The 16,877-nt window shown below is 37.8% G+C and overlaps 1 protein-coding gene across 1 annotated transcript in view; it reads left to right on the top strand.

The window, feature by feature from the left end:
- The window catches only part of LOC133665357 (ATP-binding cassette sub-family C member 12-like), a 47,623-nt gene that overhangs the window by 9,263 nt on the left and 21,483 nt on the right, over positions 1-16,877 (top strand). Inside the window, exons 9-14 of the mRNA XM_062070646.1 lie at positions 2,143-2,250; positions 6,701-6,952; positions 7,019-7,090; positions 8,027-8,151; positions 10,553-10,625; positions 16,449-16,652. Of these exons, the coding sequence (XP_061926630.1) occupies positions 2,143-2,250; positions 6,701-6,952; positions 7,019-7,090; positions 8,027-8,151; positions 10,553-10,625; positions 16,449-16,652 (834 nt within the window). The remainder of the gene's footprint in view (positions 1-2,142; positions 2,251-6,700; positions 6,953-7,018; positions 7,091-8,026; positions 8,152-10,552; positions 10,626-16,448; positions 16,653-16,877) is intronic.

Raw genomic sequence — 16,877 nt, forward strand, 5'->3', positions numbered from 1 at the left:
CCTGCACACCACTGAAGTGAGTAGACCACACCTTAAACCTGCACACCACTGAAGTGAGTAGGTCATACCTTCATGGTGCACACCTTGCTTAGCGGTCTTAAACCTGCACACCACTGAAGTGAGTAGGTCATACCTTCATGGTGCACACCTTGCTGGGACTAGACCTGCACACCACTGAAGTGAGTAGGTCATACCTTCATGGTGCACACCTTGCTGGGACTAGACCTGCACACCACTGAAGTGAGTAGGCCACACCCTCATGGTGCACACCTTGGTGGGACTAGACCTGCACACCACTGAAGTGAGTAGGCCACACCTTAGCGGTCTTAAACCTGCACACCACTAAGGTGAGTAGGTCGTACCTTCATGGTGCACACCTTGGTCGGACTAAACCTACACCCTACTGAATTGAGTAGGCCCCACCTTAGGAGTCTTAAACCTGCACACCACTGAAGTGAGTAGGCCACACCTTCATGGTCTACTTCATGAAATAAAGATTTGTGTACTCGCCATAACCGTCATTACTTTTTATTTACCTTCTTGGACCATCTTTGACCTTTTTTATCTTCTGTATTCCTTTTTTTTTTACCTTGTATTTACCTTTTTTGACCGTCTTTCACCTTCTATATTCCTTTTTTTACCTTTTATTTACCTTGTATTTACCTTCTGTAACCGTCTTTTACCTTTTTTTATCTTCTATATTCCTTTTTTATCTACCTTTTATTTACCTTATTTGACCTTCTATTTAACGTCTTTTACCGTGTATTTGACTTCTTTTACCCTGTATTTACCTTCTGTTCACCTTCTTTGACCATCTTTTACCTTCGATTTAACTTATTTTACCATGTAGTTAACTTATTTTACCTTTTATTTAACTTTTACCCTTATTTACCTTCTATTTACTTCATTTTACATTCTATTTATTTTATATCTTGTTTTTTTTACCTTTTGTTATCCTTTGTTTACCTTATATTTACTACCTTCTATTGAACCTAATTTTACTTGTATATTCTTTCATTTACCTTTTATTTACCTTCTTTGAACATCTTTTATCTTCTATATTCCTTCTTTAACCTTTTATTTTTCCTTCCCTTTAACTTATTTAACCTTTTATTTACCTTATTTTACCTTCCATTTAACTTATTTAACCTTTTATTTACCTTATCACCATTAAATAATAAAACAATACATTTTTACCTGTAAGTATACCATATTGTGTAAAGTAAACATTGTATTTAAAACATGTAAAGACTGTATTTTGCTCCATGATATTTATAATATATGAAATACAATAAAATACCAAATGACCAATTAAGAGTTAATACCTGTTGTTTCATATTTGATACACATTTTCAAAACAATTTTACTCTAAAATGCATTATGAAATATTAAGTAATTTCACCTTGTATCCACAGATTAACTGTTAGTACTGATGTGTCAATAAAAAAATACAATTTTATTATCGTATTTCTTTTAAATTTGTCAAAAGTTTCTCTTCCAAAGTCAGGTGTGTCATGACAGTCCTCTAATAAGTCAACTATTGCCCTCTTGTGGACGACACGTGTAATGAATGCATGTGATCTGATACATCAGGCTTTTTAGATTAAAAAAAAAAAATATGACACTGATGTAGAGCAGTGGTCCCCAACCTTTTTGTAGCTGGGGACCGGTCAACGCTTGAAAATTTGTCCCACGGACCGTGGGGGGGGGGGGATTTTTATTTTATTTTATTTTTTTATTTTTTTATTTTTCCATAAAGAAATACAATCATGTGTGCTTACGGACTGTATACCTGCAGACTGTATTGATCTATATTAACATACACATACACAATATGTATATATAGTGTTTTTATGTTGATTTAATTTTAATTTTTTTTATTATTTTTATTTTTTTTTAATTTCTTGCGTGGCCCGGTACCAATCCGGGCCGCGGCCCGGTGGTTGGGGACCACTGATGTAGAGGACTAAAAGGTGTGTATCACTTATGATACATTAGGGTAAAATAGTTATTTTAGTATAAAATGAGTTTTCACTGTAATATATCCTCCTGAGAGCCAGTGTCCTCTGCAGTGGACATTTGTTTTGTCTCCATATCTATTGGACAATTGATGAACTAGCGATGACATGTTGTGGTCCCCAGGCCTTCACCACCATCGCCATCTTCAACGCCATGCGCTTCTGCCTGGCTCTGATGCCCATGTCCGTCAAGACCCTGGCCGAGGCCACCGTGTCCGTCTCGCGGCTCAAGGTCTGTTTGTCTTTCTTCTTTGAGTCTTGGAGACTGTCTCCCATTAAACGCTCTTATTTCCTTTCATTGCCGCAAACTTCCCGGAGAGCGTTTTTTTTTTTTTTGGGTGGTTGAGCGGTTGCCTGGCAACTGGCGGAGGCTGCGGCGTGTTAGTGTTCCACATGACGGATTGTTGCCCCGTCCTCCAGATGTCTCCTTGCAAAAACAACAAGGCGTCCGCACCGTGATGTGGCCGTCACCATGGTGACCAAAAAAGGAAGGTCGATAAAAACACATTTGATATTTTTATACAAGATTCCTAAACCAAGGCGAGTCGGTGAAATTTTCTGCACTGATTTTTTTTTTTTATATTGAAATTTATACACTGAATTTTTGCATGATTATTATTATTTTACACTGAATGTTTAAACACCAAATTATTTTACACAGAATTTTTACACAATGACATATTCTGCAATTTTTTATTTTTTTTCATATTGAAATTTCTACACTGAATTTTGCACGATTATTATTATTTTACAGTGAATTTTTAAACAATTATTTTACATGGTCAAATTTTCTGCTCTGATTTTTTTTTTTTAATTGAAATTCATACACTGAATTTTTGCACGATTTTTATTTTTTTACACTGAATTTTTAAACACCAAATTATTTTACACGGTGAACTTTTCTGCACCGATTTTTTTTTATTTTTATTGAAATTTATATGCTGAATTTTTGCACGATTAGTATTATTTTACACTGAATTTTTAAGCAACAAATTATTTTACACAGTGAAGTTTTCTGCACTGATTTTTTGTTTATTATTTTGAAATTTATACATAGAATTTTTTCACGATTATTATTATTTTACACTGAATGTTTAAACACCAAATTATTTTACACAGAATTTTTACACGATGACATTTTCTGCACTGATTTTTTTTTATATATGGAAATTTATACACTGAATTTTTGCACAATTGTTATTATTTTACACTGAATTTTTAAACACCAAATTATTTTACACGGTGAACTTTTCTGCACTGATTTTTTTTTTTTTATATTGAAATTTATATGCTGAATTTTTGCATGATTAGTATTATTTTACACTGAATGTTTAAACACCAAATTATTTTACACAGAATTTTTACACGATGAAATTTTCTGCGCTTATTTTTTTTTTTTCATATTGAAATTTCTACACTGAATTTTGCACGATTATTATTATTTTACAGTGAAATTTTCTGCACTGATTTTTTTATATATTGAAATTTATACACTGAATTTTTGCACGTATTATTATTTTACACAGAATTTTTACACGGTGAAATTTTCTACACTGATTTTTTTTTTTCATATTGAAATTTCTACACTGAATTTTGCACGATTATTATTATTTTACAGTGAAATTTTCTGCACTGATTTTTTTATATATGGAAATGTATACATTTTTGCATGATTTTTTATTATTTTACACAGAATTTTTAAACAATTATTTTACACGGTGACATTTTCTGTACAGTTTTTCTTATTTTTGAAATTTATACACTGAATTTTTGCAATATTTTTATTATTTTACACTGAATTTTTAAACACCAAATTATTTTACACGGTGAACTTTTCTGCACCGATTTTTTTTTTTTTATATTGAAATTTATATGCTGAATTTTTGCACGATTAGTATTATTTTACACTGAATGTTTAAACACCAAATTATTTTACACAGAATTTTTACACTGTGAAATTTTCTACACTGATTTTTTTTTTTTCATATTGAAATTTCTACACTGAATTTTGCACGATTATTATTATTTTACAGTGAAATTTTCCGCACTGATTTTTTTATATATGGAAATGTATACATTTTTGCATGATTTTTTATTATTTTACACAGAATTTTTAAACAATTATTTTACACGGTGACATTTTCTGTACTGATTTTTCTTATTTTTGAAATTTATACATTGAATTTTTGCACTATTTTTATTATTTTACACTGAATTTTTAAACACCAAATTATTTTACACGGTGAACTTTTCTGCACCGATTTTTTTTTTTTATATTGAAATTTATATGCTGAATTTTTGCACGATTAGCATTATTTTACACTGAATGTTTAAACACCAAATTATTTTACACAGAATTTTTACACGTTGAAATTTTCTACACTGATATTTTTTTTTTTTCATATTGAAATTTCTACACTGAATTTTGCACGATTGTTATTATTTTACAGTGAAATTTTCTACACTGATTTTTTTATATATGGAAATGTATACATTTTTGCATGATTTTTTATTATTTTACACAGAATTTTTAAACAATTATTTTACACGGTGACATTTTCTGTACTGATTTTTCTTATTTTTGAAATTTATACACAGAATGTTTGCACTATTTTTATTATTTTACACTGAATTTTTAAACACCAAATTATTTTACACAGTGAACTTTTCTGCACCGATTTTTTTTTTTATATTGAAATTTATATGCTGAATTTTTGCACTATTAGTATTATTTTACACTGAATGTTTAAACACCAAATTATTTTACACATAATTTTTACACAATGAAATTTTCTGCACTTATTTTATTTTTTTCATATTGAAATTCCTACACTGAAATTTGCGTGATTATTATTATTTTACACTGAATTTTTACACAGTGAAATTTTCTGCACTGATTTTTTTTTATATATGGAAATTTATACACTGAATTTTTGCGGGATTTCTATTACTTTACACTGAATTTTTAAACAATTATTTTACACGGTGAAATTTTCTGCACTGATTTTTTATTTTATTTTTTTAATTTATACACTGAATTTTTGCTCGATTTTTATTATTTTACACTGAATTTTGAAACACCAAATTATTTTACACAGTATCTTTACACGATGAAATTTTCTGCACTGATTTTTTTTTTTTTCATATTGAAATTTCTACACTGAATTTTGCACGATTATTATTATTTTACACTGAATTTTTACACAGTGAAATTTTCGGCACTGATTTTTTTTATATATTGAAATTTCTACACTGATTTTTTCACAATTTGTATTATTTTACACTGAATTTTTAAACAATTATTTTACACTGTGAAATTTTCTGCACTTATTTTTTTTTTTTTTAATTGAAATTTATACACTGAATTTTTGCAAGATTTGTATTATTTTACACTGAATTTTTAAACACCAAATTATTTTACACGGTGAACTTTTCTGCACCAATTTTTTTTTTAATATTGAAATTTATATGCTGCATATATACTGTATGTTTGATATCACATCTTTACTGTACCATATCTATTTTTAATGTTTGACATCACGTCTTTACTGTACCGTATCCATTTTTAATGTTTGATATCACCTCTTTACTGTACCGTATAGATTTTTAATGTTTGATATCACGTCTCTACTGTACGTATCTATTTGTAATGTTTGATATCACGTCTCTACTGTACGTATCCATTTTTTATGTTTGATATCACATCTTTACTGTACCGTATCTATTTTTAATGTTTGATATCACGTCTTTACTATACCGTATCCATTTTTAATGTTTGATATCACATCATTACTGTACCGTATCCATTTTTAATGTTTGACATCACCTGTTTACTGTACCGGATCTATTTTTAATGTTTGGTATCACATTTTTACTGTACCGTATCCACGTTTGATGTTTGATATCGTATCTTTACTGTACCATATCTATTTTTAATGTTTGATATCACCTCTTTACTGTACCGTATCCATTTGTAATGTTTGATATCACATCATTACTGTACCGTATCCATTTTTAATGTTTGACATCACCTGTTTACTGTACCGGATCTATTTTTAATGTTTGGTATCACATCTTTACTGTACCGTATCCACGTTTGATGTTTGATATCGTATCTTTACTGTACCATATCTATTTTTAATGTTTGATATCACCTCTTTACTGTACCGTATCCATTTGTAATGTTTGATATCACCTCTTTACTGTACCGTATATTTTTTAAATGTTTAATACCACCTCTTTACTGTACCATATATTTTTTAAATGTTTGATACCACCTCTTTACTGTACCATCTATTTTTTAAATGTTTGATACCACGTCTTTACTGTACCGTATCTATTTTTAATGTTTGATATCACGTCTTTACTGTGCCTTATGTACTTTTAATGTTTGATATCACGTCTTTACTGTACCTTATGTACTTTTAATGTTTGATATCGTATCTTTACTGTACCGTATCCATTTGTAATGTTTGATATCACCTCTTTACTGTACCGTGTATTTTTTAAATGTTTGATACCACGTCTTTACTGTACCTTGTGTACTTTTAATGTTTGATAGCACGTCTTTACTGTACCGTATCCATTTTTAATGTTTGATATCACACCTTTACTGCACCGTATCTATATTTAATGTGTGATATCGTATCTTTACTGTATAATCTCTCCCTCATGTTCTTCAGAAGATACTGCTGATCCAGAACCCAGACCCCTACTTGGTGCAAAGGACGGACAGCGACTCGGCCATCGTGATTGACAACGCCACCTTGTCCTGGAACAAGCCAGGCAGCCGCAGCGCCCCCCAGGCCACCGTGGACAAGGGCGGTACTGCGCCAGGCGAGGGCGACGTGGGACACCAGGCAAGTGAGGTGTCCCAGGATGGAGAACGTGACGTTCTGCCAACTTTGAGGAACATTTCCTTCACACTACCTAAGGTGAGCCACGTGCCGGAGGACCAGAACCGAATGCAGAAGTCAATTTGTGTCCTTTTGTCCCCGCAGGGAAACTTGCTGGGCGTCTGTGGGAATGTTGGCAGTGGGAAGACCTCGCTGATTTCAACCATTTTGGAGCAGGTGACTTACATTGGTCACATCTAGTCTTAGACTTAGATCGGTCACATCTAGTCTTAGACTTAGATTGGTCACATCTAGTCTTAGACTTAGATCGGTCACATCTAGTCTTAGACTTAGATCGGTTACATCTAGTCTTAGACTTAGATCGGTCACATCTAGTCTTAGACTTAGACTGCTCACATCTAGTCTTAGACTTAGATTGGTCACATCTAGTCTTAGACTTAGATCGGTCACATCTAGTCTTAGACTTGGATCAGTCACATCTAGTCTTAGACTTAGACTGCTCACATCTAGTCTTAGACTTAGATTGGTCACATCTAGTCTTAGACTTAGATCGGTCACATCTAGTCTTAGACTTAGATCGGTCACATCTAGTCTTGGACTTAGATCGGTCACATCTAGTCTTAGACTTAGATTGGTCACATCTAGTCTTAGTCTTAGATTGGTCACATCTAGTCTTGGACTTAGATCGGTCACATCTAGTCTTAAACTTAGATCGGTCACAGCTAGTCTTAGACTTAGACTGCTCACATCTAGTCTTAGACTTAGATTGGTCACATCTAGTCTTAGACTTAGATCGGTCACATCTAGTCTTAGACTTAGATCGGTCACATCTAGTCTTAGACTTAGATCGGTCACATCTAGTCTTAGACTTAGATTGGTCACATCTAGTCTTTGACTTAGCTCGGTCACATCTAGTCTTAGACTTAGATCGGTCACATCTAGTCTTAGACTTAGATTGGTCACATCTAGTCCAGCGGCTGGTGCCAAAACCCCAGATATTTATACTCCATTTCCTTGCCCCATGCTTGTGCTATCAAAAGTCTTGTTGTGATCATCCAGGATTCTCCAAGGATCTCCCGCCTCCAGTCCAGATGAATAAACATGACTACTTCCATATTTGATTCGGTGTTCATGTCGGTCTTTGTGTTCCAGATGCATCTCCTCCAGGGCTCGGTCGCGGCCGACGGGACGTTTGCTTACGTGTCCCAGCAGGCTTGGATCTTCCATGGCAGCGTACAAGACAACATCCTCATGGGATCATCCCTGGACAAGGACAAGTAATCCGCCCTGACACAAAGTTCCTTTCTGGTCCTCGTCAGCTGATAGCAGTAAATGTGAGAGTGTCATAAAAACTACTATCAGGTCACGTGGAACATGTGTGGTTGAACATACACCTTTATGGTGACAGTTCTCTATAGGGGGAACACAGAACCCTTTAGAGCAGTGGTCCCCAACCTTTTTGTAGCTGCGGACCGGTCAACGCTTGAAAATTTGCCCCACGGACCGGTGGGGGGGGGGGGGGGTGTATTTTTAAAAAAAATAAAAAAAATGTATTTATTTATTTTTTTTACATAATTAAATACAATCATGTGTGCTTACGGACTGTATCCCTGCAGACTGTATTGATCTATATTGATATATAATGTATATATTGTGTTTTTTATGTTGATTTCATTTAAAAAAAAAAAAAAAAAAAAAAAATTTTTTTTTACATTTCTTGTGCGGGCCACCAATGGGCCGCGGCCCGGTGGTTGGGGACCACTGCTTTAGAGCACAGCTGTAACTTCCTGCCACTAAACCTACAGAAAATAGTTCTTCTCAGGTTTCTCCATGTTTTTTACATGTTTTCATCCTCCGCTTAAAAGACGTCATCTCCATTTTGGCTTTCTGCTAAACTACCGCTCGTTGTCGCACCTCCCCTTTATCTCTAAAATCCTCCAAAAAAAATAGTTGCACAGCAGCGAAACTAAACGTTTGCGTTTAACAACTTTTGTGAACCCTTTCGGTCGGGTGTTATTTTCACACTTTGCACTGTTTTCTTACACTTTATGAAGCATTTCTGACATGTACGGGCTTCCTGCTCCGCCGCTCTCAGTCTGTGGAACGCTCTCCCTGACCACCTGAGGGCACCACAGACTGTGGATGCTTTTAAAAAAAAAGGCTTAAAAACTAGGGATGTCCGATAATGGCTTTTTGCCGATATCCGATATGCCGATATTGTCCAACTCTTTAATTACCGATACCGATATCAACCGATACTGATATCAACCGATGTATACAGTCGTGGAATTAACACATTACTAGGCCTAATTTGGACAACCAGGTATGGTGAAGATAAGGTACGTTTTAAAAAAAATGAATCAAACAAAATAAGATAAATAAATTAAAAACATTTTCTTGAATAAAAAAGAAAGTAAAACAATATAAAAACAGTTACATAGAAACTAGTAATTAATAAAAATTTGTCAAATTAACTGTTAAAATCATGTGTGCTTACGGACTGTATCCCTTGCAGACTGTATTGATATATATTGATATATAATGTAGGAAGCAGAATATTAATAACAGAAAGAAACAACCCTTTTGTGTGAATGAGTGTAAATGGGGGAGGGAGGTTTTTTGGGTTGGTGCACTAATTGTAAGTGTATCTTGTGTTTTTTATGTGGATTTAATTTTAAAAAAAACCAAAAAAAAACCGATACTGATAATAAAAAAAAACGATACCGCTAATTTCCGATATTACATTTTTTTGTATTTTTTTTTTTTTCGATATTACATTTTAACGCATTTATCGGCCGATAATATCGGCAGACCGATATTATCGGACATCTCTATTAAAAACCCTTCTTTTTAGAAAAAAACTTTTTTTTAATATATATACATACTACTTTTAGCTATTTGGCTGTTCTAGTTTTTTTATTTTTTTATTTTTTATTATCTTATTTTTTTCATACACTGTAGCACTTTGAGGTTGTTTACTCAATGTAAAGTGCCTTTTACAAATATAATATATTTTTATTATTATTATTATATTCCTTATTTTTAAGAGCTTATTGTTAATTAAGTGTGATTTTAGTATTTTGTTTACATCGTAAAAGTGTTTTCCATGCTTGTGTTGACATTTCCTTTCTGCCTTGATAGCTGAGGGATTATAATCACAAGAAGTTACATTTCAAATAAATAATATTTTCCATAAGTCATAAAAAATGACAATAATTATCGTTATCGACCGATAATATTCATAGTATTTAAACAATTACTGCATAACAAAAATTCCTTTCCGTAGTTAAATTAATGTTACACAGCCGTTATTTCCTGCCACTAAACCTGCAGAAAGTAGTTCTTCTCAGGTTTCTCCATGTTTACATTTTCACACTTTGCACTATTTTCTTACATTTTATGGAGCATTTCTTACATATTCATTATTTTTAAGAGTTTTAAGTGTTCAGTGTGATTTTACTATTTTGTTTCCTTTGTGCCTTGATAGTTGAGGGATGATAATCACAGGAAGGTTTCTCATTCATCATCAATGGGGGAGAAAAATTACCAGAAATACCGGGAAAAAAACGGGAATTTGGGGAAAGGGAAAAGCATTGGGTTTAAAAAATGTGATTCATTTTGGGAAATTCATGGAAATTTGGGAATTTTTGGAAAATATTGATACGAGACTGTCTGCAGGTATGAAAGCATTTTGGACGTGTGCAGCCTCAGAGCGGACCTGAAAATTCTCCCACACGGCGACCAGACTGAGGTCGGTTTTGTTGTTGTTGTTGTTGTTGTTGTTGTTGTTGTTGTTGTTGTTGTTGTTGTTGTTTACGCATTTCTATTATTTCTGTAGTGGCGTTTTTTTAGAGGGACATTGTTGTGAGGCATGTAGTATACATGTACATATACATATGTACATGTACATATTAATGTACATATTTACATGCACATATACATGTTGTACATATATACATGTACATATATAGTACATGTGCATATATACATGTACATATACAGTACATGTTGTACATATATACACGTACATGTACATGTTGTACATATATACATGTATATATACATGTTGTACATGTATATATACATGTTGTACATATACATGTTGTACATATATACATGTACATATACATGTTGTACATGTACATATACATGTTGTACATATATACATATACATGTTGTACATATACATGTTGTACATATATACATGTACATATACATGTGGTACATATATACATATACATGTTGTACATATATACATGTACATATACATGTTGTACATATATACATATACATGTTGTACATATACATATTGTACATGTACAATATGTATATGTACAATTAGGGATGGGTAGCGTTCACATTTGAACCGATACGGCCCCAGTTCCCAATACCTGGGAATCAATACCAATACTCAACGGTACCAATTGTTGGTACTTTTGTGTGTAGTAATAAATATTAATATATTCTTTTATCGCAACATTTATTAGTGAGCTAATTATAATAACTGTGTTTTTTGTTGCGCCCTAAAAAGTGTTAATACTGTAAGTACTGTACTAATTACGCAGCAGCCGTTTGATTGTCAGGTGCGTCTTAGTTGTAGTTTTCATTAACAAACTTGGATCTGTTGCGATCGCCGCATAAAGTCGCTAATGCTAATCAGTAGCATGTTAATGGCAGAGCCAGTGTATATTAGCATCAAGCTAGTGGGAAAAGTGGAGCCTCACTTTACTTACGTCGGAGCGTTTTTTATTTGTGTCGAAATTTGCAACATTACCTCGAGGTAGCTTGTCTGAGGCTGCTGAGTCTAACCCTAACCCCAACCCCAACCCCAATCCTAACCCCAACCCCAACCCTAACCAACTATTTTTCTTTATGCCTAACCCTAACCCTAATCCTAATCCTAACCCTAACCTTAACCTTAACCCTAACCCCAACCCCAACCCTAACCCCAACCCTAGCCCTAACCCTAACCCTGACCAACTATTTTCTTTATGCCTAACTCTAACTGTAACCCTAATCCTAATCCTAACCCTAACCCTAACCCCAACCCTAACCCTAACCCTAACCCTACCTCGAGGTAGCTTGTCTGAGGCTGCTGAGTCTAACCCTAACCCTAACCCCAACCCCAATCCTAACCCCAACCCCAACCCCAACCCTAACCAACTATTTTTCTTTATGCCTAACCCTAACCCTAATCCTAACCCTAACCTTAACCCTAACCGCAACCCCAACCCCAACCCCAACCCCAACCCTAACCCCAACCCTAACCCTGACCAACTATTTTCTTTATGCCTAACTCTAACTCCAACCCTAATCCTAATCCTAACCTTAACCCTAACCCCAACCCTAACCCTAACCCTAACCCTAAAATCCTTACCATAAACCTAACCCCAACCCTAACCCCAACCCCAACCCTAGCCCTAACCCTAACCAACTATTTTCTTTATGCCTAACCCTAATCCTAACCCTAACCTCAACCCTAGCCCTAACCAACTATTTTTCTTTATGCCTAACCCTAATCCTAACCTTAACCCTAACTCCAACCCCAACCCTAACCCCAACCCCAACCCTAGCCCTAACCCTAACCAACTATTTTTCTTTATGCCTAACCCTAACCCCAACTCCAACCCTAACCCTAACCCCACCCCAACCCAAGCCCTAACCCTAACCAACAATTTTTTCTTTATGCCTAACCCAAACCCTAACCCTAACCACCCCCTTCCCCTAACCCTAACCCTAACCCCAACCCCAACCCTAACCCTAACCCTAACCCGAGGTAGCTTGTCTGAGGCTGCTGAGTCTAACCCTAACCCCAACCCTAATCCTAACCCCAACCCCAACCCTAACCAACTATTTTTCTTTATGCCTAACCCTAATCCTAACCCTAACCTTAACCTTAACCTTAACCCTAACCCCAACCCCAACCCTAACCCTAACCCCAACCCTAGCCCTAACCCTGACCAACTATTTTCTTTATGCCTAACTCTAACTCTAACCCTAATCCTAACCCTAACCCTAACCCCAACCCTAACCCTAACCCTAAAATCCTTACCATAAACCTAACCCCAACCCCAACCCTAGCCCTAACCCTAACCAACTATTTTCTTTATGCCTAACCCTAATCCTAACCCTAACCCTAACCTCAACCCTAGCCCTAACCAACTATTTTTCTTTATGCCTAACCCTAACCCTAATCCTAATCTTAACCCTAACCCTAACTCCAACCCCAACCCCAACCCTAACCCCAACCCCAACCTTAGCCCTAACCCTAACCAACTATTTTTCTTTATGCCTAACCCTAACCCCAACTCCAACCCTAACCCTAACCCCACCCCAACCCAAGCCCTAACCCTAACCAACAATTTTTTCTTTATGCCTAACCCTAACCACCCCCTTCCCCTAACCCTAACCCCAACCCCAACCCTAACCCCTAATCCTAACCCCAACCCCAACCCTAACCCCACCCCCAACCCAAGCCCTAACCCTAACCAACACTTTTTTCTTTATGCCTAACCCTAACCCTAACCACCCCTTCCCCTAACCCTAACCCCAACCCTAACCCTAACTCTAATCCTAACCATAAACCCAACCCTAGCCCTAACCAACTATTTTTCTTTATGCCTAACCCTAATCCTAACCTTAACCCTAACCCCAACCCTAGCCCTAACCCTAACCAACACTTTTTTCTTTATGCCTAACCCTAATCCTAACCTTAACCCAACCCCTACCCCAACCCCAACCCTAACCCTAACCCCAAACCCAACCCTAGCCCTAACCCTAACCAACTATTTTTCTTTATGCCTAACCCTAATCCTAACCCTAACCCTAACCCCAACCCCAACCCTAACGCTAAGCCTAACCCTAATCCTAACCCCAACCCTTACCCTAACCCTAACCCTTACCCTAACCCTAACCCCACCCCAACCCAAGCCCTAACCCTAACCAACACTTTTTTCTTTATGCCTAACCCTAACCACACCCTTCCCCTAACCCTAACCCCAACCCTAACCCTAACCCTAATCCTAACCATAAACCCAACCCTAGCCCTAACCAACTATTTTTCTTTATGCCTAAACCTAACCCTAATCCTAATCCTAACCTTAATCCTAACCCTAACCCCAACCCTAGCCCTAGCCCTAACCCTAACAAACTATTTTTCTTTATGCCTAACCCTAACCCTAACTCCAACCCTAACCCTAACCCCATCCCCAACCCTAGCCCTAGCCCTAACCCTAACCAACTATTTTCTTTATGCCTAACCCTAAGCCTAACTCCAACCCCAACCCCAACCCTAACCCTAACCAACTATTTTTCTTTATGCCTAACCCTAATCTTAATCCTAACCTTAACCCTAATCCTAACCCTAACTCTAATCCTAACCCTAACCCCAACCCCAACTTTAACCCTAACCCCACCCCCAACCCAAGCCCTAACCCTAACCAACACGTTTTCTTTATGCTAACCCTAACCCTAATCCTAATCCTAACCCCAACCCTAACCCTAACCCCAACCCTAGCCCTAGCCCTAGCCCTAAACCTAACTAACTATTTTTCTTTATGCCTAACCCTAACTCCAACCCCAACCCCAACCTTAACCCTAACCCCAACCCTAGCCCTAACCCTAACCAACTATTTTCTTTATGCCTAACCCTAATCCTAACCCTAACCCTAACCCCACCCCCAACCCAAGCCCTAACCCTAACCAACACTTTTTTCTTTATGCCTAACCCTAACTCTAACCACCCCCTTCCCGTAACCCTAACCCCAACCCTAACCGTAGCCCTAGCCCTAGCCCTAAACCTAACCAACTATTTTTCTTTATGCCTAACCCTAACTCCAACTCCAACCCCAACCCCAACCCTAACCCTAACCCCAACCCTAGCCCTAACCCTAACCAACTATTTTTCTTTATGCCTAACCCTAATCCTAACCCTAACCCTAACCCCACCCCCAACCCAAGCCCTAACCCTAACCAACACTTTTTTCTTTATGCCTAGCCCTAACTCTATCCACCCCTTCCCGTAACCCTAACCCTAACCCCAACCCTAACCCTAACCCTAATCCTAACCATAAACCCAACCCTAGCCCTAACCAACTATTTTCTTTATGCCTAACCCTAATCCTAACCTTAACCCTAACCCCAACCCTAGCCCTAGCCCTAACCCTAACCAACTATTTTTCTTTATGCCTAACCCTAACTCCAACCCCAACCCTAACCCCAACCCTAGCCCTAACCCTAACCAACTATTTTGCTTTATGCCTAACCCTAACCTCAACTCCAACCCTAACCCCACCCCCAACCCAAGCCCTAACCCTAACCAACACTTTTTTCTTTATGCCTAACCCTAATCCTAATCCTAACCTTAACCCTAACCCTACCCCAACCCCAATCCTAACCCCAAACCCAACCCTAGCCCTAACCCTAACCAACTATTTTCTTTATGCCTAACCCTAACCCTAATCCTAACCCTAACCGTAACCCTAATCCTAATCCTAACCCCAACCCTAACCCTAACCCTTACCCTAACCGTTACCCTTACCCTAACCCCCAACCCTAACCCCACCCCCAACCCTAGCCCTAACCCTAACCAACACTTTTTTCTTTATGCCTAGCCCTAACTCTATCCACCCCTTCCCGTAACCCTAACCCTAACCCCAACCCTAACCCTAACCCTAATCCTAACCATAAACCCAACCCTAGCCCTAACCAACTATTTTCTTTATGCCTAACCCTAATCCTAACCTTAACCCTAACCCCAACCCTAGCCCTAGCCCTAACCCTAACCAACTATTTTTCTTTATGCCTAACCCTAACTCCAACCCCAACCCTAACCCCAACCCTAGCCCTAACCCTAACCAACTATTTTGCTTTATGCCTAACCCTAACCTCAACTCCAACCCTAACCCCACCCCCAACCCAAGCCCTAACCCTAACCAACACTTTTTTCTTTATGCCTAACCCTAATCCTAATCCTAACCTTAACCCTAACCCTACCCCAACCCCAACCCTAACCCCAAACCCAACCCTAGCCCTAACCCTAACCAACTATTTTCTTTATGCCTAACCCTAACCCTAATCCTAACCCTAACCGTAACCCTAATCCTAATCCTAACCCCAACCCTAACCCTAACCCTTACCCTAACCGTTACCCTTACCCTAACCCCCAACCCTAACCCCACCCCCAACCCTAGCCCTAACCCTAACCAACTCTTTTTCTTTATGCCTAACCCTAATCCTAACCTTAACCCTAACCCCAACCCCAACCCCACCCCCAACCCTAGCCCTAACCCTAACCAACTATTTTTCTTTATGCCTAACCCTAATCCTAACCTTAACCCTAACCCCAACCCCAACCCTAACCCTAACCCCAACCCTAACCCTATATATATATTCAGTACACATAAACATTGTTGTACCTGTTCTATGAGTTGTGTTTAGTTGTCTGAATGTTTGAGGGTGTGTGTGTGTGTGTGTGTGTGTGTGTGTGTGTGTGTGTGTGTGTGTGTGTGTGTGTGTGTGTGTGTGTGTGTGTGTGTGTGTGTGTGTGTGTGTGTGTGTGTGTGTGTGTGGTCAGATTGGTGAGCGTGGCCTCAACCTGTCGGGGGGTCAGAAGCAGAGGATCAGTCTGGCACGAGCAGTTTACTCCGACAAGGACATCTTCCTGCTGGACGACCCGCTCTCTGCCGTGGACGCTCACGTGGGAAAACACATCTTTGAGGAGTGCATCAAGCGCCGCCTAAGGGGGAAGTCCATCTTACTGGTCACGCACCAGCTGCAGGTGGGGAGTCCATCTTACTGGTCACGCACCAGCTGCAGGTGGGGAGTCCACCTTACTGGTCACGCACCAGCTGCAGGTGGGGAGTCCATCTTACTGGTCACGCACCAGCTGCAGGTGGGGAGTCCATCTTACTGGTCACGCACCAGCTGCAGGTGGGGAGTCCATCTTACTGGTCACGCACCAGCTGCAGGTGGGGAGTCCATCTTACTGGTCACGCACCAGCTG

Source organism: Entelurus aequoreus, linkage group LG02 (assembly GCF_033978785.1).
Source record: "Entelurus aequoreus isolate RoL-2023_Sb linkage group LG02, RoL_Eaeq_v1.1, whole genome shotgun sequence".
Taxonomy (NCBI): Eukaryota; Metazoa; Chordata; class Actinopteri; order Syngnathiformes; family Syngnathidae; genus Entelurus; species Entelurus aequoreus.